Here is a 23,693-nt window from a genome sequence, read left to right on the forward strand (position 1 = left end):
TGTATATTTATTGGTCATGCCAATAATAGTTCGGCATATAGATTTTTGGTTCATAAATCTGAAATTGCAGACATTAATATAAACACTATACTTGAATCTGCAGAAGTTGAGTTCTTTGAGGAAATTTTTCCTTATAAAGATAGGTCATATGTTTTGAACAAAAGAGTACATGAGGTTACTACAAGAAATGATGACGATAATCATGCTTCAACTTCGAGAGTTCAAAGCCAAGATTTGGAACCACGAAAGAGTAAAAGAGCAAAAATTGCAAAGGATTTTGGTCCTGATTTCCTCACTTTTGTAACCGAAGATGAGCCTCAAACTTATAAGGCTGCATTAGAATCGTCTGAAGCACCTTATTGGAAAAAAGCTATTCAAAGTGAAATAGAATCCATCATGCAAAATAATACATGGGAATTGGTTAATTTGCCTCCTGGAAATAAACCAATAGGACACAAATGGATTTTCAAGAGGAAATTGAGACCGGATGGTACCATAGACAAGTACAAGGCTCGTTTAGTTGCCAAAGGGTATCGTCAAAAAGAAGGACTTGACTATTTTGACACTTATTCACCAGTAGCTAGAATAACATCTATAAGGTTATTAATAGCTATAGCGTCTGTGTACAATCTTGAGATACATCAAATGGATGTCAAGACTGCATTTCTAAATGGTGAATTAGACGAAGAAATATATATGGATCAACCTGAAGGTTTCATTGTCAAAGGTCAAGAAAAGAAAGTTTGCAAGTTGATTAAGTCATTATATGGACTCAAACAAGCGCCTAAGCAATGGCATGAAAAATTCGATCATAATATGATTACAAATGGATTTGTAATCAATGAAAGTGATAAATGCATTTATGTTAAGAAAACGAAAAATGCTTGTGTTATTGTATGTCTATATGTTGATGACATGCTTATAATGGGAACAAACAAAGATGTGATTAACTCCACAAAGAAAATGCTAAATTCTAGTTTTGACATGAAAGATATGGGATTAGCTGATGTGATTCTTGGAGTTCGAATTCTAAGGAATTCAGATGGATATGTCCTAACTCAATCACATTATGTGGAAAAGGTTCTAAAAAGGTTTGGACATTATAATTGTAAACCTGCAGTAACTCCTTTTGATCCCATTCATAAACTTACTAAAAACGAAGAAGAGAGCGTATCTCAATTGGAGTATACCCAAGTTATAGGTTGCTTGATGTACATTATGAATTGTACAAGACCTGATCTTGCTTATTCAATAAGCCGACTAAGTAGGTATTCAAGTAATCCTGGAAGAGATCATTGGAATGCTTTAATAAGGGTATTAAGATATTTAAAGCATACAATGCACTATGGTTTGCATTACACTCAATATCCCCCCGTATTAGAAGGATATAGTGATGCAAATTGGATTTCAGGGAGCACAGACAGTAAATCCACAAGTGGATATGTATTTACACTTGGTGGAGCAGCTGTGTCATGGAAATCATCCAAGCAAACATGTATAGCATGTTCGACAATGGAATCAAAGTTTATAGCCTTAGATACAGCTGCTGATGAAGCTGAATGGCTTAAACATTTTCTGGAAGATATTCCATTCTGGCCTAAGCCTGTGACTGCAATATGTATACATTGTGACAGCATGGCTACACAAGGTCGAGCCAAAAACGCTGAATATAATGGGAAGTCGAGACATATAAGGCGACGACATAAAACCATTAGACAACTACTCAAGAATGGAACCATTTCCATTGATTATATTAAATCTAAGGAGAATATTGCCGATCCTTTGACAAAAGGCCTGTCCAAGGATCAAGTGGCATTTACATCGAGGGGAATGGGTTTAAAGCCAACTCAATGAGTTATAACTTGACGGAAACCTAACCTAGCTAATTGGAGATCCCATGGTCTAGGTTCAATAGGCAAACTAGTTGAGGAAAACTCAAAGTAAACAACACAATATCTTTGCTCATTCTTATGATGGAAAACTATGTGTTGCCTGTAAGACGAAAAGGGTGAATATCTATTCTTAATAATGCTAATATCTTATGATTAAGATGAATAGAACATGATATTCCTTATTAGCATTACCTATATGAGATTGATGTGGGGTCGCATCTTTGAGAATTGGTATGGCTACAATTCTCTAAAGGTCTCATGAAATCAGGATATGTTCAGGACCAAAATGAACTCAACCGTATGAATTGACGTGTGTTCAGATGTGATATGTGTGATACTTATTGTTTCGATTTTACTAAAAAGAATGATCAGTTCAAGATAGTAAATTCACTGCGTCATTAGGTAAAACCGATAAGTACTCTCTAGAGAAGGTTCAAGTCCAAAAGACACCTATCCCGATGCGTATCATATGTAAGTTCTCTGGAAGTACATTACTAATATAGCTAGTATCTTATTTTCAATTCAAATGTGGGGTATTGCTAAAGTTTGAATAGAAAATGTGGGGTATTGTTGGAACTTGTGTTTTCTGTGGGACTTGGAGTCCCACATCGCCCAAACACCTTTCATATTAAGTCTTTATAAGTGAGTTCACTCACTTATAGTTTGAAAAGAATTGGGCCAAAGCCATGGACCTTGGGCCTTAGAATTGGAGAGTTTGGGTGTATATATTAAATGTCAAAGATGGGCCTTGGAACTTGTGTTTTCTGTGGCTCGGATGGACGAAAAACACAAGTTACGTTTTTGATTTTTTGGATTCAGTTTTTTCCGAAAGGATAAAACTGATTGAACAGTTACGTTCAGTTTTTATTGAACAGTTGCATTCAGTTTTCTTTTTACAAAAACTGATAAGCCTGAACGGTTGGAGAAGTTCGAATTATGCCATTATATATATGGCAATAAAAATCAGAAACGAGAATCAAGTTTTTCCATATTCATTCCACCATATTTCGCTGAGAACCACACAACCAATTCGCCAAGAATCCAAGTTCGAGTGCAAGAACTTGGATTAGATAGTTGTATCCTGCAAGATAGACGTCCATTTGAACTACTGCACTGGTGTAGGGGCGTATTTCTGTCTTAGGAGATTGCTACTGCAAGCCTCTATCTTCCTAACCAAGTCAGTGTTTTGTGATTCATTAATTCAATTTTGTAATTGTTTATATTGTGAGATATATAGATATATATATATATATATATATATATATATATATATTGTTTCCTTGTGAAATTACTATTCGAAATAAACTGTGCAATTGTTGTATAATATATACACTTGACATTTGATTGGTTCTAACAATGGGTGCCTCGTTCCCCCTGTTTTTGCGTTGTACATTAGATCCTTCTCAGTGTAGTTTAGTTCCTCTCGCCCTTGTGCACTGCAGTGGAGCTGGTTTTTGGCTAATTTGGTCTTCGTCTTTGTGCATTGTGTATTATGAGTCTTGTCTACTAATGGTGACTTTGATGTGGTCTCGCACTTTCGCGATGACTTTTTGTGGCCTCGTTATTCAGCGATAACCATCGGATGCTGGTATCTTTCTATTGCGGCTATCGTTATTGTGACAAATTTGTACGCTTGGCGACTATGTGGTCGAGCTTGTGGGTGTCTACTAGGGGTTTAATGTTATTTGTCTGTTCTGTGCAAATTCAGTCCAGATCAATTTTTTGCTCACTGGAATTATGTACCCAATGACACTCTGTAATTGTTTGGTGTTGATTAATGAAAGACTACGCTATCGTTTCTTGTCCAAAAAAAAAAAAAAAAAGGACATTGTTATATAGGTTCATGGTCTTGATAATTTGTAACTTAATCCCATTGAAGTGTGTAAATAAGGAAACTACATAAAAATTACATATTAACAGACAGAGTTTATTCATGTAACATGTGCATGTATAATGTACTGCTAGCCCGATTAGGTGCGTAAATAAATTTATTTCCAAATTCGCACTAATATGTTTCAACGGGTATTTTTTTTTTCATGAGTAATGTTAGAAAGATCACTTATTTATACTACATTAGTGTTCCTCTCATGTGGGAACATATACTTGTCCACCCACTTTTGATTAATGTATTCACCGTACGAATTTCATAGTTAGAATCATTCATTGTCTTTATGATCATCTAAAGATCATATTCGCAAAAAAATCTTTCAATTTTGAGGTCTTTAAGCCATCCATGCATGTCAAACCAGCCAACAATTTTGGTGACAAGTAGTATTCTCATGATGAACCATTCGTCTGTTTGATGCAATGGTTAAAAGACCTCCAAATTGGGATGATTTTTTGCAAGTGTGATCTTAAGATGATGATAAAGAGAATTAACGATTCTAATTAAGAATTAACGGTTTTGGTCCTAATAAAGAGAATTAACTGTTCTGATTATGAGTATTAACGGTTTCACAAATATGATCTAAAGACCATGAGTAGGAAACAAACCCACATGCAAAACCAAATATTTTTTTTCCCAGCCAATACCCCAAACTTTTTTATTAGATACTGCTAACTTGCTAAGGAGACCACAATTTATATGAGACACACCATCTTATATGGCTACAACTGAATATGCCCTATGATTTAATACAAACTTAATAATTGATATATAATACCTAATTAAAGGATAATACTTATGTTCCTCTCATATGGGAACCTACATGTTCACCCACTTATGTTTAACGTATCTTGACTGTACGAACTTTATAATCAAAACTATACATTCTCTTTATCATCATCTAAATATCTATTCACCAAAAAAAAAAAAAAAAAAAAAAATCAATTTTGAGGTCTTCAGATGTCCATGCATGTCAAACCAATCAACAATTTTGGTGACAAGTAGCATCCTCAGTATGAACCGTTCATTTATTTGATGCATATGGATGGCTAAAAGACCTCCACATTGGATGATTTTTTGTGAATATGATATTCAGATGATGACAAAGAGAATTAACGGTTCTGATTATGATGTGTGTACGACGAAGATACGTTAATTATAAGTGGGGGGAAAAGTAACTAGGGACGGAATGTCACATCCCATATTAGCTCCGCCGTAGCACGATATTGTCCTCTTTAGGCCCCGGCCACGCTCTCACGGTTTTGTTTCTGGGAACTCACATGAGAACTTCCCAATGGGTCACCCATCTTGGGAATGCTTTCGCCTGAACTCACTTAAGTTTGGAGTTCCGATGAAACCCGAAGCCAGTGAGTTCTTAAAAGGCCTCGTGCTATAGGGAGGAGAGCTTGTACATATAAGGCACATCACCCCTTTTCCGTTGGTCGATGTGGGATGTTACAATCCACCCCCCTTAAGGGCCCGACATCCTCGTCGGCACACTCGCACAGAACGGCAGAGTGGCTCTGATACCAAATTGTCACATCCTAGTCCCGGCTTCTCCGTAGCATGATATTGTCTGCTTTGGGCCTCGGCCACGCCCTCATGGTTTTGTTTCTAAGAGCTCACACGAGAACTTCCCAGTGGGTCACCCATCTTGAGAATGCTCTCGCCCGAACTTGCTTAACTTCGGAATTCCGATGGAATCCGAAGCCAGTGAGTCCCCAAAAGGCATCGTGCTATAGGAAAATGAGCATGTGCATATAAGGCACATCACCCCTTTCCGTTGGTTGATGTGGGATCTTACAATGCACCCCACTTAAGGGGAACCCAGCGTCCTCGTCTGCATATCCGCACTAAACGGCAGAATGGCTCTAATACCAAATTCTGTCACATCCTAGACCAGCTTCGCCGTAACACGATATTGTCTGCTTTGGGCCTTGGCCACACCCTCCAGGTTTTGTTTCTGGGAATTCACATGAGAACTTCCCAGTGGGTCACCCATCTTGGGAATGTTCTCGCCCGAACTCGCTTAACTTCGGAGTTCCAATGGAACCCAAAGCCAGTGAGTTCCCAAAAGGCCTCATACTATAGGGAGGGGAACATGTACATATAAGGCATATCACCCTCTCTCCGTTAGTCAATGTGGGATCTTACAATCCACTCCACTTAAGGAGAACCTAGCGTCCTCGCCGACACATCCGCACCAAACGGCAGAGTAGCTTTAATACCAAATTCTATCACATCCTAAACCGGCTCCACCGTAACACGATATTGTCTGCTTTAGGCCCTGGCCACCCCCTTACGGTTTTGTTTCTGGGAACTCATACGAGAACTTCCCAATGGGTCACTTATCCTAGGAATGCTCTCGCCCGAACTCGCTTAACTTCGAAGTTTCGATGGAACCTGATGGGGATGGGGAATTTCTATTTAAAAATAATGGTTATAGATGCGGTTATGAAGAAAAAAAAATTACAAACTGATGTGGGGATGAAGGTGGCAACTGTGTGAAGTATTGAATGGCTCCAGACAGCAATCAAGAGCTTGGTACGTATGACCAACAATCGAGCAGTCATTTGAAGGGGTTAATGAAAGCTTCTGCGAAGCCGTTTTAGGTAGGAACATTGGGTACATAATGTTCAGCTTCAATCCCAGCCGACATGTAATAGTCATCAAAAGTTTTCGATGTAATTATCCAGCGTTATACAATTGAATTGATTTGACATTCTGAAAGTTAAGAAACCTACCAAATTCACTTAACCAAAGTTCAAACTGTTTGAACGCATAACTGACCTTGTCGAACACATTTACCATTTCCAGCAACAAATGGTTTCACAGGGGATGATGAAGTTCTCCCATGCAAGTTGTTCGCCTCAAGGCTTTCGAGACCTGTCTTAATATGGGGAAAGAAGGATACCACAGTCTTCTTCAGCACAACACGAAATATGTAAACGGTTGCATATGAAATGTTGGACCGTTGGGGCCAATTATTTATTTTAGGCTCAAATTTTAGTTAATCCAAGGAAAAAGAACATAACAAGAGTTTGATTCGTGGAGTTAAAATAATGGTAGGATATACACGGAAGAAGAAGATTAGATTCAAATTTTGAGTGGTAAGGGATTTTTACTTGCCTGCAACTGTTAGGTGTTTGGTTTATAACCTACATACCCTAAGAAAATAGTCTTCACCTGATGGAGACTTCTGGCATTTGCACCCCAGATGGTTCAATGCTTAAGCAGGCAATCACTATGGGCTTCAAAACATCTAATAACGAAGCAGAGTACAAAGCCTTACTCGCAGGCCTTCAAATGGCAAAAAACTTGGTGGTGAAAAAGCTTGCAATTCATTCTTATTCCCAACTAATCACCAGCCAGATTACTGGGGAGTATATGGCAAAACATTTGAAAATGGCGCAATACCTAAGGAAGATACAAAAACAACTTGAGGCATTTCAGACTTATACCCTCACTCAAGTTCCGCGGGCAGACAACGCCCACGCAAATGCGCTAGGTGGCCAAGGCTCTGCCCTCGACCACTAACTCAAACACTCTATTCCGATAGAGTATCTAGACAAGCCAAGCATAGAGGTGGAGCCAGCAGCCGAGGTGTCACAGATTAGTACAACTCCAAACTGGCAAGATTCCATTATAAACTACTTGGTTAATGGCATACTCCCCATGGAAAGATTGGAGTCTAGGAAACTCCAAACGAAGGCAGCACACTACTACATGTGGAACGACATTCTCGTTTGAAGATCATACACTGGACTACATCTCTGCTGCCTAGTACCTCTCGACGACCTAAAGGTTATAAGCTCAATCCATAAAGGCGTTTATGGAAATCACTTTGGAGGCTGATCCTTAACACAGAATACTCTAAACGCAGGCTACTACTGGCTTGCTATGCATCAAGATACTAAGGAATTAGTAAAAAAAGTACGACCGTTGCCAATGCTGCCAGCCAGTACCAGCACTGCCTGCTAGCGAACTACACTCATGGACAAGTCATAGCCGTTAATGCAGTGGGCAATCAACTTGGTAAGGCCAATGTCGCCCGTTACTAGGGGCAAAGACATGATTATCGTGGCAACTAATTACTTCACTAAGTAGGTGGAAGCAGAGCCCATGACAACCACAACTCAAACGAACATAGAACATTTCATATAGAGGAACATCATTTGCCGATTTGGCATCCCTCAATCCATCGTCACAGATAACGGCCCGTAATTCGTAGGCAAAGGTTTTTCAAAGTTCTTCTAGAAATATGGCATCAAGCAGCACATATCCATGCCGAGGTATTCCCAAGGCAATGGATAGGCTGAAGCATCCAACAAGACGATTCTCGACTACCTCAAGAAATTCCTCTCCGACAAGAAGGGAAAATAGCCAAATGAACTTCCCGGATGACTATGGGTGTATCGCACAACCAAACGATGTACAACCGGTGATACTTTTTTCTCTTTGGCATTTTGTTGAAAAGCAATCATTCCTCCCAATGTCATTGTACCAAGTATCAGTACTTTACTGCCAAGCATCGAACAGAACAGAAAAGAGATGGCCACAAACTTAGATCTAGTAGAGGAGAAACATAAGAAGGTCATCACCTGCATTGCAGCCAACCAACTGCAGCTCATCTCTAGCTATAACAAAAGGGCTGAAATTCGGCAGTTCTAGCCTAGAGATCTAGTCCTATAAAAGCCTTCATCGCTGCCCGCAGAGAAGGCTCTAAAAAGATGGACCCCATCTGGGAAAGTCCGTACAAGATTAGCAGAGTAGACGATAAGGGTAGTTACATCCTCGCCACCCTAAACGACAAAGAGATCAAAAGGTAGTGGAACGCCTACAATCTGAGGAAATACCATGCATGATATGCCGCTACATGAAAGCCCAAATACTCAAGTAGCTGGACAGACACCACCTCACAAGTCGAGGGCTATCCAGTTGTTATGTAGTTCCTACCTTACAGTTAAGTTTTTGTTCATTTCACTCATTCTTCAATGAGGAATTCAAAAGGAATCTACAACTTGGTTCGACTACATTGACATGCGCTAATCCCGATGTTCGGGGAACAGCGGGATGGCCACGTGTTAGTAGACATTCGAGGGTGATGCAAGTCATTTAATGAATGCATATGCTGAGAATATGAGAAACATTCATATAAATTTCGTGCGAACTACATAATGTAATATTCAAATACAAACCTTACCAAAATAATATAATAATATTCAGTCATCAATAAAATGATAGTGATAATGCATGAGATGTTCAGAGTATACATCTAATTCAAAATACAAGCGGAATGTGTAACAGAAAGTGTTATTACAAGTGATGTCGAAAGCAGAGAGGATGACTTAATATCACTGGTAAGAGAATACCTCGTAGCTCAGATCGCATGCGTCGTTCCTATGTCCTGAGGGGGCGCAAAACAAATATGAGTAAACCAAGTTGATATATAAGTAGTACTAACATAGTTATTCAACAACGTACTAACCCCCAAAGTTTGTGAAAACTCATATAGCATAACAAGTAATAGGTTTTCCGATAACCCTAGCATGCCATAAAACTTCATAAAACATATATCATATATAATGTGCTTAATAGTGGTATCATCTCTCGCCCGAAGGCATATAGAACTCTTCCGACCAAAGCCATATAAATATCTTCCGCCTGTAAGCACTACAACCCCTGGCCGAAGCCAATATAAGTATCTTCCACCGTAGGTACTACAACCCCCAGCCGAAGCCAATATAAGTATCATCACCCGTAGGCAGAACAGTGACCGCTAGATAAGCATAAAAATCATTGAACATAATATTTCCAAACATAAGTACATATATCTCAACGGAGCTCAATTGCTCAAACATCAAATCATAAAACATATTTGTAGTATATAATCATCAATCATATATACTACGAAGAACGTAAAATCGATAAAGTGTGCATATCATCAAGCGTAAATCCAATTTACTCATAAACGTTTCATAAAACGTAACCATTAAATCATGATTTTCATGTATGCATTTCTAATAGTAAAATATGCATTTTAGAAGGGGTCCACTCATAGACTCCGTCGTCAAAGAGCTGTGTGAAATATGAGGGACAGAAACGCCGCTAATAATCATACCCAAACACATAAAGGGTCCAATTAATAAACCTCTACCATAACATTGAATTTCCAAAAACGGATGGCATAAACGGATTCAGGACGTCGGAAAACATAAAGGGGGACCTTGGGTACCCCCATACGCTGATTTGGGTCGCCGGAAAAGTCATTGCCGTCATCACAATACCTCTGGTGGAGGCGCATGTGCTCCACACGCAGCTTGGGTTTTGGGTTGGTTTTTGGGCTGGGTTGGTATTTGGGCTTGGGTCAAGGGTTATTGGGCCGGTTCTTAATTGGGTTTGGGTGATAAGCTTATATATATATATATATATATATTATATCATATTCACTTGTCTTTTTTTAGTTAGTTCCTTATATTTTTGAGTTATTTACTTTGTTTTTGTGTTTTGTAGGATTTGTCAAGTAAAGAAAAGAAAAATAGCACAAGTGAAATTTTAAGTAATAAATTCGTCAAAACTGCCTGTGCAGGTCAGCTGACTTTGGAAGCAATTTGCGGACAGCTCAGAATGAATTAGAGAATGAGCCTTATATTTTTGGAAAGCTACGGATGTCTATTTTCTGGAGCAATATTCTTGGAAAGCTACGGATGTCTATTTTCTGGAGCATTTCGCGGATTGTTAATATCATGTTTCTAGAAAAAGTTATGGCCGTTCTAACACTGAAAGGTTCCCAAGAGGCTGAGCAGTTTGTAACTGACAAGAAAGCATTGAAAGCAATAAATCCCATAAAGCTAACAGCCAAAACTGATGCAGCCAAGAACAAGCCAGCTAACACCTATTCACATATCAGAGGAAATGAAAAATTAAGTGAGAGTAATGGGCATAAAGGCTGCCCAAAGAGTTACAATTGTTTTAGCATTTCCTCTCACTTATTGTCATCACTAAATGGCTGTTAGTGGGGTGAGTTATGGAGAAAAAAACTGTAGCAGCAGAAAAGAAGAAAAGACCTACAGGTTGCAGCAACAAAAAGGGAGAAAAAGTGTGGAAAAAAGATAGAAAAAAAAAGAAGGAAAGCAAGGAAAAAAGGCAAGGCTACTGCGTTGGGGAAGGAAGGAAAGGAATGAGGAAATCTTGGCATTCTCTTCTCTCGATTTTATCTTCTCAAACTCATGTCTTTCTTTTGGTTTAATTTGAGAATTATGTGTAACTAATTTTTAGTAGTTAGGGGCTGTTTTGAAGCCCCTAATATGATTGCAAGCTTGTTATGACATTTCGTTTGAATTACTTTTACGAATGGATGAAAATTGGTTCACTACTTGTCTCATTGATGAATTCTTTATGTGTTTTCTACGGATGCATACTTAGTAAGCATATCTAGGATTCTAATGCTATGAATATGTGTGTGCCTGCCCTTGTCGAATGAGGACCTACATATGTTATAGAGTAGTACTTGTTAATTGTGATTAACATGTGAACCAATTTCTAGGATTAGTAAGACAACGCTAGTACTTACGATGCCTTGTGATGACTCAAACTCTTTTCGTTCTTAATGATTTCTACTTGTTAAATCTATGAACACACCATTCGAGATTGCATGTTAGGGACTAAGTTAAGTTGAAAACGCCATTCTCTTAACATACTACATAAGAAAGAGTAATAGGTTGAGTTCTAACATTGAGCCAACTTGAGCATCTTCATCCAAAAATTAAAGGAATTTGAATGAAACATAACATGTTTGCATGATTATTTGGTGGTGGATAGCAATTCCCCTAACTCGTTTTTCTTAATTTGTGAACTACTTAAAAATCTGTCTCTGTCTTGTTTTTGTTCGATTTAATTTAAATATCAAATCAAATCCAAAAATCCCAAACATTTGTGTGAGTATAGCTCTGTGTGTCTAGTATATGCATATAAAATTTCGTAGACTTTAGATAAGTGTAAGTCAATGTAATAATTATTTTTCGGTGGCTGGTCAGTAGGGACAACAGCCCAGTTTTTGTGACATTCTAAGTAGTTAGATAAAACAATCTTCTGCGGGAAAGACCCTTATTTTCATATGCTACAATTGATAAATCTTATTGTTAATAAGGAAAATTAATAGGACATTTGTGTGCTACTTTGTGGTGTGCTTTTAATCCTATCATTGGGCTTGGGTTTTTTGAGTCGGACTTAAAGCTAGGCCAAAAGGTTTCAGGTTTGGGCTTGACAATTGGGCTGGGTTCCATGGCCCAAATCTTTGGGCCGGACTAGGGTTGTGGGTCTGGGTTTAGGGTTACTGGGTCGAGTTTAACTTGTTTTTAGGCCAAGGTTTGGCCGATTTCTGGGTACAACTTCAAACGCCCATAACTTCTCTGATACTCAACCAAATCAAGTGATTTAAAAACCAAAGTTGCAGTACTCAACGAAATGAAGAGAATGGTACTTTGCACGACGGCTAGCTTGCCGTGATTTGTCAAAAAAACGCCTCGAAAGTGGCAATGCTCTTCGAAAAACTAGGAAAAGCTACTCCGAGCTATTTTCTGCGTTTAACACGTATGTACAACTTAAAAAAAGCTTCGATCTACTCTTAAAACACATCCCAAGAGTTTCTAGAAGTTTTCCTTCATCAAAAAATTCATAAAAACCACCGAAGCTCGTCGAGGAAGTGATCACTGTGATTGCCACGATGGAGCACCAACTCGACCTGGGGTTCTTGCGGTTGCACATCCATGTGGTGGTGGTTGTTTGTTGTGTGTGTGAGTGAGTCACAGAAAGGAAAGGAAGAGCTTGCAGAGAGGGATAGAGCTCGGGGAGAGTGGAGAGAGAGTTAGAGAGAAAAAGAAAGTGTGATAAAAAGAGAAAGAGAAAAAGTATTAATATAATACTAAACGATAGGGAAAATATCCCAAAAGTGAAAGGGAGATCCGGGTAGGGTGAGGGGATAAGGGAACATAATTTCCATGTGGGTCCCCCTTGGTTCGCAATTTAAGAACATAATATACGAAACACAAAATATCTGAAAAACATTTAACGTTCAAACGTAGGATCTTCGTTATAAATCTGAATTCAAATCTATTCATGTTTACACGTTTGTGGTGATAAGTACGTTAAGAATCATTTAATAAAATTAAAACTACGCGTTTCGACGAGACCATCAAACAAGGTCAACTTAAGGGCAAAATGGTAATTTCATAAATCTGGTAAATGAAAATACACTAAATTTGGGATGGGGTTTCACATGCATACTTGCAATAACTGATCACTTATGCACTTCAAAAGAAGATTGTGCCCTTCTTAGATACTTATCGCAAGAATTGCACCCCTTGAGAACCAACCATGCTCTCTAATGCGAGAGGGTAAACCAATTCCCCGACACCCATTTGGGTCTGCTCTCCAATGCGAAAGGATAAACTAATTGTTCTCCAGTGCGAGAAGGTAAGCCAATTCCCTGACACCCATATAGGTTTGCTCTCCAATGCGGAATGATGAACTACACTTCGAATATCCAGACGTAGATGAGTCGGGCTACCCTGGTGTAACTAGGTGCATAATGGCTTTCGTCGGGATTTCTAGAAGTAGCCACAATGGTCTTTTTCAAGGCTTAGTTAACTAAAGGATTTTGGATCTCTTCGCCTAATCCTTGGGGAACCAAGCCTCAGAGACAAAGGAGGCACATTACATAGTACGCCCTATGAATGGCTGCCCTGGAACCTAAAGCTACTACCGAGTACACTAAGGTAGCCTATGGTTTCTAGAAGACTGCTTACGGCTTTCCCTTCAACCAGTAAGCAACGCTAAACTTATACAACCACACATTTTTATGAAAGGTTAAACAAGTTAGCGTGCATATACGAAGCTTTATCCACTGTCGACATGCTACGCATTCGATAAGCTTCACCACTGCCAAGCACAGAATGATCATTTAGATCTACACTAATTCCTAAAGTGTTGTAATACTAGCTACGCAACCCACATAATTGGTTACATAAAAAGCAAGGAGTTCTCTCAGACCTTTGCTTACAAAATTCCATACAACCACGTACTTTTGATATGCAAGGTTAGCGAATTTCATAACCCAAAAATATTTAGTATGTTGTGATGCAGGCCACATAGCTCAAAAGATTGAAGAAAGCCAAGGTTAACAGCCAAGTGGTCACACAGACTAGTCTGTTTTTGTAAGTAAGGCGTCCGGCTACCGACCCTATGGCTAACAACATTGCAAAAGTTCTACAACAACACATACGGCTACATTGGCTATGCGGGGCATGTCTGCTTATAGAAAAGCAGCACACCTGTTGCTGGCCTAGAAGTCAAAGGTTAGGTGTAAACAAAAGAAGCGAATATGAAGAAAAGCGAAGGAAGCAAGTTTATTAAATTTTCTAGCAAAATTGATAAACAAAAAGAAAAGGCCGAAAAAGTTCAAGCAAAGAAAAAAACAACAAGGAAAACAAAGAAAATCCTAAAGGCTACTTATAAGACTACTCTTCAGCAGCTTGAACATCTCACGACTACTCGATCGTTACACCTTCAGCAGTCGCGACACTCTCAGTTGCGGCATCATCTAGCGCCTCATCCTCGGCTGCCTCAACCTGAGCACCAACTTCTCCAACTACTTAACCAATGGAACCCTCAAAAGTAAAAGCAAGCAAGTCTTCCGGTGAAATAGAAAATGTCTTGAAGTCTTTCCCAGAAAACTCGAAGGCAGACAGCCTACCAAAGAGATAATCTACACAACCCAGCTTGTAAAAATCAGCTTGACTCTAAACAAGCAAAGCCTCGAGCCTAGCATTCTCCCCTTTTAGCTGTTCATTCTCCTCAAGCAAACCAACATGGACGCGCTGCAGCTCATCCACTTTCTCCTTCAGACTTTTGTTGATCTTTAATGCACCTTGGAGTTCCAACACTTAGGGTTCAAGCATATCTACGTTTTTCTTCAAGTGGATCACTTGGTTATAAACAGCAATCAGTTCTTCATCCTTTGCATAAGCAGCATAACGAAGCTTACAGACAGCATGCTCAAGATCTTGAATATGAGGTATGTAACATCCAATCTCATTCTCTACACTTTCATACTTAACTTGGATCAAGTCAAGCCTAGTTTTCAAATCAACTATTTCTTAGCGAGCGGTTTCAAGCTTCAGAGAAGTGGGGTAGAGATATGAGACCCCTTCAAAGCAACGAGCTCAGACTCCAACCTCTTGATCTTCTCGGCCGAGGAATAAGCTTCGACTGCCATAGTTTTTTCCACCTCCTTGGCAGCCTTGGTATCCTTTTTGTCAAGAAACATATACTTGACTGCCAGAATCATCGTTTTCTGCATCATAGCAAGCAGAGCAATCCTCCTATATTCAGTCGTATGCTTCGTAAATGAACTTGGGCAGACAACCCTTTTAACGCCATCAACAAGCTTGGTACACACGTCCATGTCTTCAAGCAGATTTGGTTTCAAGAGCACACAAATCTTAGCAGCCTCCCCAGAAACAAGCTTGGTGGATCTCTTACAACTACCCACATGAGCAGTCTCATCTTTCTCAGCAGGTGAATCAGTCTCGACAGCAAAGGGAGTAGGCCTTGGCACTACTTTAGCAGCAGAGTCCACCTTATCGCTCTTCATAATTACAAGTATCTCTAAAGGTGAACCAGATTTAGCTCCTAACGGACATCTTGGTATAAACCTCGGTACTAGGAGCATGACAGAACCTCTACGCTGAGTAATCCTATCAGCCATTGTACTAATCATTTTCAGCATGGCAAACATCGTAGGCTAAGATATGGCAACCTCATTTTTCTTCCAATCGGAATAAGTCAAGTCAATCACAGGCCTCTCGGTAGCAGGCAGACCCTCACGAGCAGCAAAGGAAGACTTTAGTTTTTTCTCAACCGGCATCTCTTGAGCAGCGCGGGAATATCTCTTCTTTCCACCTTCATTCATAGTAGGCTCCACGACAGCGATCAGACGAGCCAATACATTTGCCTTGATCCTCTTTATCTCATCTTTTAGGAATAGTCCACATTTTTCCCGGCAAATAGGACTAAGCAGTCAACACTATTCACGGTACTCAGCAAGGGAACTCAACCCATATTGGCTTTTCCCTCATTTTTTTTCTCTCAGACCAACAAGCATGAGGCCTGCATGCCTAGCATTCTAGAAGCCCAAGAGGCCCGCGACCTCCTCATTTCTCTCTTTCGTCGGCCTGGCTTACATCAGGTCTAAGAGCCCAAGGGACATGAGCCATGTGGCTCGCCTAACACTACGCCCCAGCGCTTCAATCCATGACCCCAGCCGCATAGCTGCCCTTGGCTTTAACCAACATGAGCAGCCAAGCAGTGGTCCCTACCACAACACCTCTTCAGCCCATGCCGAGTCGACTCTTGGCCTTTTCCAGCCGACGTGTCGCACCACCCCGACGACTGCCCCGTGACAGCACCATCCAAGAAGAAGACAAGGAAAATTAATTTTTTTCTTACCTCGGTGCAACACGGAGAAGACGAAGAAAGCAACAAAAAACGGTCATTTGCACGAGCAAGTGTAGAAGATTGCTAGGGGAAGGGGAACAAATATTGTCTAGCTTTCTCCCTCTTGTAGGGTAGAATAAATTGCTCTCTAAAGTTGATATAATAATCTACTTAAGGTAAACTTAAATAGACTTTAGAAGTAATTTATTTCCCTTTCGTAGAATGATCTAATTTCCAATTAAAGAGGTAATCTACATCAAAATAGGAAACAACCCTATGTTTCCTAGAACAAGAAGATCTCTACACCTGTTGCCCTTTCCTACGAGCAGCCCAACAGGTTTAGGCGCATTTGTGGAGCCAAAATTAATCAAGAAAAATATGGAGTTGACACATGAACTTTTGGGTGAAAAAGACAAAATTACCTTTGAGGCACACCGAGACTCCCACAAGGTCAAAGGTCAAAGGTGATCAAAATGGTATTCTTTTAAATCCTCTCATCACTCCTCATCAAATCCTCACCCACAAGGTAACTCCCAATTATTCTTTTCAAATTGGGATTAATTACCTTAATTAATTAATTTATTAATTGCCTAAAGTAATTGCAAGATATTATTTTCATAATATCTTGCATTCAATCCCACAAAACAACCAAATGTGACCGGTCCCAATTCTCCTAATAGGGCCGGCCACACCCCTATATATAGCCCCGCATTTTCTCCAAAACCTAAGTCCAATTCTCTTCTAAAATTCTTCAAATTTATCTAAATGTTTTTTCCCTCAAATTCTAACTTTGGCATCGGAGGTTCTTCGGCCAATGCCCCCCCCCCCAAAAAATTCATCGTGGGTGCGTATCCAATTCTCTTCTAAAATTCTCTAAATTTCTCTAAACATTTTTCCCTCAAATTCTAACTTTGGCATCAGAGGTTCTTCGGCCAAAGCCCCACACCACCCCCCCCCCTCCAAATTCATTGTGGGTGCGTGAGGCTCTTGGCCTTAACCTAAGGTGTTAATTGTTTTGTAGGTGCATTTTCGTCCAACAGGAAGAAAGCAGAAATTTGCATCAACAATATATACAGCTGAGATTAATTATTTTAGTTTTTATATCCTAAAATTATGGGTATCACCTAAAATGGGGAGTTATAAATTTTATAATCTGTAACTTCCATAAACAAAGTTAATATAGAAATAGATTACAATTAATATTAATATGATAAGATGTACAAAGTCAAAAGACTTTGATAAAAACAGAAAACCAATAAAACTTCAGTCAAAGAACAGTGATAGATATAAAGATCGCATTCAAAGTCTCTCTAATCTTTAAAATATGATGAGGAGGAAAATTCAAACAGAAATACGATTGTTGTAAGAGTTTTGGCTGCAAAAACGAGTTTTGAGGCCAGGACTACTAGTCAAGAAATAATATAAAGAGCTTGTACCGATATATTACGATGAATTGTGTAACCATGACCATGTTATGTTTAATGAGTATTGTTAGGGAGACAGCAATTATGTGTTAATTGTGTCATGACTCCCTAATATTGGCACAATGTGGGAAACAAAATATGCCTATTGTTAAGTCGTTTAAGTTGTTCGATCTTATCACTAATTGTGGTATGGATGCATGGAGATGCCAAGAAAAAATCGAAAGACAAAATCTCTCGTACGGAATATTGATAACTTATTAAACCCTAATAACCAGATGGGAATTGTTATTATCACTCTAAAAATCTCATTCTACACTTCTCGCAAGTGTATTTTTCTTTCTAATTATAGAAAGTTTGGAGTGCCAAATAAGATTTTTAGAGTGCTAATAACAATTCCCTAACCAGATTTATTTGAATGTTATTACATCATAGATATTGATGCTGATCGCTATAGATACATAAATTATTATGAAAGGCTAGCTGGGATTTTTTGTTCCAGCAATCATGTAGACATGGGACGTCTAATTAAGATGTTTGATGTTGCAGTATTTGTTGGAGCAGCGACCCACGCAGATTTCCAGTTTTGATTCGTCTGCCGTGAAAAAACACAAGCATATTTACCTATATGATGGATGGATAAAAACGGAGAGCCAAAAGCACAAAAATTGGAAACTTTGAAAAGGAAACTGAATTCCGCAGACTAGTTTCCTCCCTATGCACATTTCTATTTATTTATGATCTCTAAACTGAATAATCAAAAGAGAATCAAGATACAAGAAACGGAAACAAACAGAAGCGTGCATAAATAGAAAAAAACGTATGCGAAAATCATTTCCCGTTTTAAAAAATAGCCAAATTGTAGTCGTGTGATGTATAGCTCATATTTTGAACTTTCAGAATTTCAACCACTCCAAGGGGTTTCCAGCACTCTAAATAAGTATGCATGAGAAGAGATTGGTACATACCATTTTTGTATTTGGAACATCGGTGAAGTGAGCAACCCAGTTTGCAGTACTGAGTAACCTGATCCGCAAGACTCTGAGGCTGAGCATTATTTCCACACTTTTTTTGACATTCTTTGATACATTCTGCAGTTGGAGGCAAACCACAGCCGCCGTAGCATCGTTGGCGACATTTTTCATTTGCCATGGCACTCCCAGTGATTAACAGAAAAATCATCACCATCATCACCGCTGAGCTTGTGCCGACGACACCAATATTCGACTTCATTTTTAAAACTTTTAACCTAATTACTATGGTAAAAAATAGTTTTTGAAATCCAGGAGCCCTAGGATACCTTTATATAGGGTCCCATTGTTCTTGAGTCGTTGAAATTCTTATCCCATTCAATTATATAAGGAAACTACATAAATTTAGAAATGGACAGATTTCAATTTCTTTCATGTACCTGCATATCAGTTTGTTTGTTAGGTATAACTAACAAACTTTATATACGTCTTATTTTGTATTGAATTCTTTTTTTTAGTGAATGTATTAAAATGTTCAAAATTTGTACGTATGGCAAAAGAAGTTCGAGAAAGGGAGAGAATTTTGACTAAACCACACAAGTTAAAGGAAATCTCTCATTGGTTGTTTGTTGGAAAAGAAACAAATGTCCTAGAAATTTTAACAATTTTGTTCCCAATCAATTTTTTCTATATTTCTCATCATGTAAAACATAACGATGACTAATGACTTCACTCCAACTTTAATCACAAATATGTCTAGTTTTCCTTTGAGCTCGGTGTCACTCTAGTGAGAAATTTCCTAGTCTCGATGAAAAAAATTGTGGTATAGGCCGAGTATCATCGTATAATCCAAAGATTTTCATAACAAATCACATTCCAGCCACTAACATATCTAAGCCAACATGAACCAATAAAACCACACTAACAAATCACATCCCACGTGGCAGAAACCAAGAGGTGCACCTTGTTTATCCAAACACCACATACCAAAAGCCACACAAAATACATCCCTCCTCCTCCCCCGACGTATATCATTCGATTGTTTGAGTTCATCCCATACAAAAAAAAAATAGAAAAAACCATACTCTTAGCTCAAATAAAATACATACACAATCCGGCAGTCGAAGCAACTAACTCCGTCTTTGAGAAAATGGGCTGTGCCTCCTCGAAACGAATAGAGGCAGCAGCCGTGGATTACAAGCCGGCACCAGCGAGCTACGCCGTCTTTGATATCAACACCGTCCAAGAGCCCTGGCTCGTATTCGACAGTACAACGTCGCAGGAGCAGGAGCAGCAGCAGCAGCAGCAAAGCCACGAAAAGCCCGCGCACATGCCCGCCCAAATCCTCGACAAGCTCAACTCATTCGAAAACGAAGCGGGGGTAGCCGCCCCTCACACATGGGACGAAGTCAGCAAGGCCTTAGAGGACCTGAAGCCCAATATCAGGCCCAAACCCAAGTCCGAGCCCGATATCCAGCCCGAACAGAGCCCATCACCAGCCCAGAACGAACCGGCTAGTAGGAAGCCGCGCAAGAGCGCGTCCTTCCACACGCTCGAAGAGCTCGACGCGAGACACACGGGGAAGCCGACTCCGTTGAAAAAGAGTGAGTCGATGCGGTCCGCGTGGAAGAAACCCGTCCCCGCTGAGCCGGCCCGGTTCGAGTCACGAGCTGACACGGCGGCGGCTGAGTCGACGACGACAGTCATAAAGTCGGTGAGGGATAATATGTTTATAATGAGGGACAGGATGGAGAGAGAGAAAGAGGGAAAGCTGGCGGCTTACGATAGGATGATGAAGACCAGGCGGGACCCCCTGAGCGAGTACCCGGAGAAGTGTCCGCCGGGCGGGGCGGAATCTGTGGTGGTATACACGACGTCGTTGAGGGGCGTGCGGCGGACGTTCGAGGACTGTAGTAAGGTGAAGGGGATTATGGAGGGGCACAGGATCGTGTACGACGAGCGTGACGTGGCACTGCACGGGGAGTTTTTAGGTGAGCTGAAGGGATTGCTGGGTGGGGAGAGTAGTGGCAGTGATGGTAATAACGTGAGCGTACCGAGGGTTTTTGTAAAGGGGAGGTATATTGGGGGAGTGGATGAGATGGTGGAGCTTAATGAGTCGGGCGTATTTGGCAGGATGGTGAAGCTGGCACGTGTGGAGAGAGGGGTGGGGTGGAAAGTGTGCGAGGGGTGTGGTGGGGCCAGGTTTGTGCCGTGTATGGAGTGCGGAGGGAGTTGTAAAGTGGTGGTTGGGGATAAGAGGGAGAGGTGCCCCAAGTGTAACGAGAATGGACTAGTGCACTGCGTGGCTTGTTGGTCATCGTAATCTAACTTTCACTGGGATATGACACGAGAAAAACTTATATGTGATGGGAATTTACGGTGATTAATTATATGTGATTTCGAGAATTTATGTTGTGCTGGCGTAATGTTTGATTAGAAGGTATAATTACTATGATAATTTTGTTGTCAGTACTCATTTGTATAATGATGTCTATTAGGGTTTTAATTATCTTTTTGCTTCTAATGATGTCTTAAGTTTTTAATGGTGTTGAGAAATGTACGGTTTGTCCCACAATTTATTTGCAAACCATGGTAAAACAGAGAAGGGAAGTGATTTGTAGGTAGATAGATTGAAGAATGTATAGAAAGTTCGAAGTAGAAACAAAAAAAATACAAAAATGTATAAAATAAGAGGGCCCAACCGGGTTCGAACCGGTGACCTCTTGATCTGCAGTCAAATGCTCTACCACTGAGCTATGGACCCTTACTATTGCTATCTGTTCCAAATATTTTTCTTGTTGTCTCTCACGTCGAAACATGAAGAGATAAGATAGCGACGAGTGCGACCATGAGTACCAAAAGAAATAAAGCCTTCCGTGAACTTATTGCTCGTGGGGCATATCTCACTAGCTTTCTTTAGTCTGTGGTTGCTGTTTCGATCTATGTGGTCTTTGTGAAAGTTGTTGGAGTCATCTTTCCATCGTTTTTGTAAATTTGGGTGATTGGATCTCTGTTTTTCCGCAATACTTTGCCGGTGGTAGCTCAAGTTAAGTTGTAGGGTTTCTCTGTTTTTAGGCTCAAAACTTTGTTGTGGGGGTTCCCTATCATCTTTGTACTTTCCATGTAATTAGACCTGTTCTTTGGTAATTATGGTTTGCTGGTAATAAATTCACCTTTTGGACAAAAAAAAAATGAAAAAGAAATAGAGTCTTCCAATTTGTAGCTATCTGCTCCAAATATTCATGACAAAATTCAGAGTCTTGAACGTGAAGTAGTGGGTAAGAATTCAATATGTTAAAAATTACGAATAATAATTCATATGATTCGATGATAATTAACAAGTGACTAAGATAAAGTTTTCTTTAAAGACCGACTCTTGTAATATAATGTTTAATAAAGCATTTTATTCAATAAAACATAACCACCTCGATCTCGTGACAATCAAAAATTCTGGAGGGTCAACTTCAGCCCACCCTTTTGGACTCTGAAATTTGGATTATCAACTATCAATGTTATTCAAGTCAATTCGTTTCTGTCACGTTTGGGAGTCAATATTTTTGCGTTTCCAGAACAGAGAGTAGAGAGCCAGTCAATATTTCATGAATCAAGGGCCAGCAAATTCTTAACTAACCATTTTTTTATTTCAGTTGCTGTTATTGTAACATTAACGTTGCCGACTATAAAAAAGTAAGGAATAAGGAATACAGAAAGTGGAAAAAGATGGGGAGAGAAAACCGAATAAGGATCCTCTTTGGATTTTCTTTGTGGGAATCCAGGAATCAATTAATCTTTTTCATTTATCGTATATCGTACAGTTAGAAATCATTTAAAATTTAAAATTTAATATAAATAGTACTTAACGAAAACTAGCCGCACGATATACGATGAATGGAAAAGATTGATTGATCCCCTAGATCCCTACAAAGAGGATCCGAAGAGGATCCTTATATGAGAAAACCAGCCCTTTTGAGCTACGGATTGCCTAACTAGCAACCACTCGTTACGTTAAAAGATTGTTTTCTTGTAATCTTTTATTGCAAGCAATCCATTAATGGGAGAACGACTTCTTTTGACTAGGTCACAAGATGAGCGACACACATATACTTATTTCTGCATAACCAGTAATCAATAGTCTTCTTTGTAAATGTATTAGTACTTGGTCATATGAGAGAATTGTCGGACTAGGTCACAAGATGAGAGGGATACTGTTGACCCTAAAAACTACCAAGCCTACGTGGCACGGAAGCCAAGTAACTAATGAGCTAACTACATCATTCGGTTATGTGCAGGGCGTGCCAACTCGACGGTTGAGCTCGGCCAGGGAGTAAAATATGGTGATGTCGTGTTGAGCTCATTACTGACTTCTTGATCTTGCGACTTCGGTCAAGGAAGGAACATGTCTCGGCCTTCGGGTTCTAAAGCCTAAAGATAAGACTGCTAGTTCTGTGAAGTTCATAAATCGTCGGCGCCGGGTTCGATCACGGTGATTATATTCATGAGAGTATAAGTACGCTAAATTGGCACCAAACTATAGGGACACAAATACTCGAAAGAGATGTATGTCTTGATGATAAATATGGTTCGACCGTTGGAATGCTGAACTCTAAAGTGTACTTGTGAGTATCCAATCATAAAACAACTCAGTGTTCAACATGCCGAGCCTAGTAACCTGTAACACCTCACTTCGTCGAGAATGTTGATAAGATGACCTCTACCAACAAGGACTTGAAAATCCTTGTCAACCGAGACATGGATAAATAACCAGTCGGTCTCAAAGCAGTGCTATTTATCCAAACTGAAGGTGCTCCTTGATCGGCTGATTCTACGGCTCTAGTGTTGTTTATCCAAACTGAAGATGTCAATTGCCTTCACATTGCTGTTTATCCAAACAGAAAATGTGTTGGTGAGAAGAAAGGGGAATAGGATAAAATCTCAAAGGTTGTTGAGAAGATTTGCGCAGGGCAATTTGTGTGTTGAATTGGAGGGGCCCTTGAATGATGCACTCCCTCCTTTATTTATAATAGCAAAC

The 23,693-nt window shown here is 39.7% G+C and overlaps 2 protein-coding genes and 1 non-coding gene across 3 annotated transcripts; 2 read left to right on the forward strand and 1 right to left on the reverse strand.

Moving 5' to 3' along the window:
* Positions 1–6,966: 6,966 nt before the first annotated feature.
* On the forward strand, positions 6,967–7,314 carry LOC137710101 (uncharacterized). The gene has a single exon (XM_068449056.1). The coding sequence runs from the start codon at positions 6,967–6,969 to the stop codon at positions 7,312–7,314; it is 348 nt and encodes a 115-aa protein (XP_068305157.1).
* Positions 7,315–19,546: 12,232 nt separating this feature from the next.
* Positions 19,547–21,207, forward strand: LOC137711152 (uncharacterized). The gene has a single exon (XM_068450360.1). The coding sequence runs from the start codon at positions 19,815–19,817 to the stop codon at positions 20,985–20,987; it is 1,173 nt and encodes a 390-aa protein (XP_068306461.1). The 5' UTR covers positions 19,547–19,814; the 3' UTR covers positions 20,988–21,207.
* A 149-nt stretch (positions 21,208–21,356) lies between these two features.
* TRNAC-GCA (transfer RNA cysteine (anticodon GCA)) lies at positions 21,357–21,428 on the reverse strand. Its single transcript has one exon. It is a non-coding gene; the product is annotated as a tRNA-Cys (tRNA).
* Positions 21,429–23,693: the final 2,265 nt, after the last annotated feature.

The sequence above is a fragment of the Pyrus communis genome, chromosome 12 (assembly GCF_963583255.1).
Source record: "Pyrus communis chromosome 12, drPyrComm1.1, whole genome shotgun sequence".
Lineage (NCBI taxonomy): Eukaryota > Viridiplantae > Streptophyta > Magnoliopsida > Rosales > Rosaceae > Pyrus > Pyrus communis.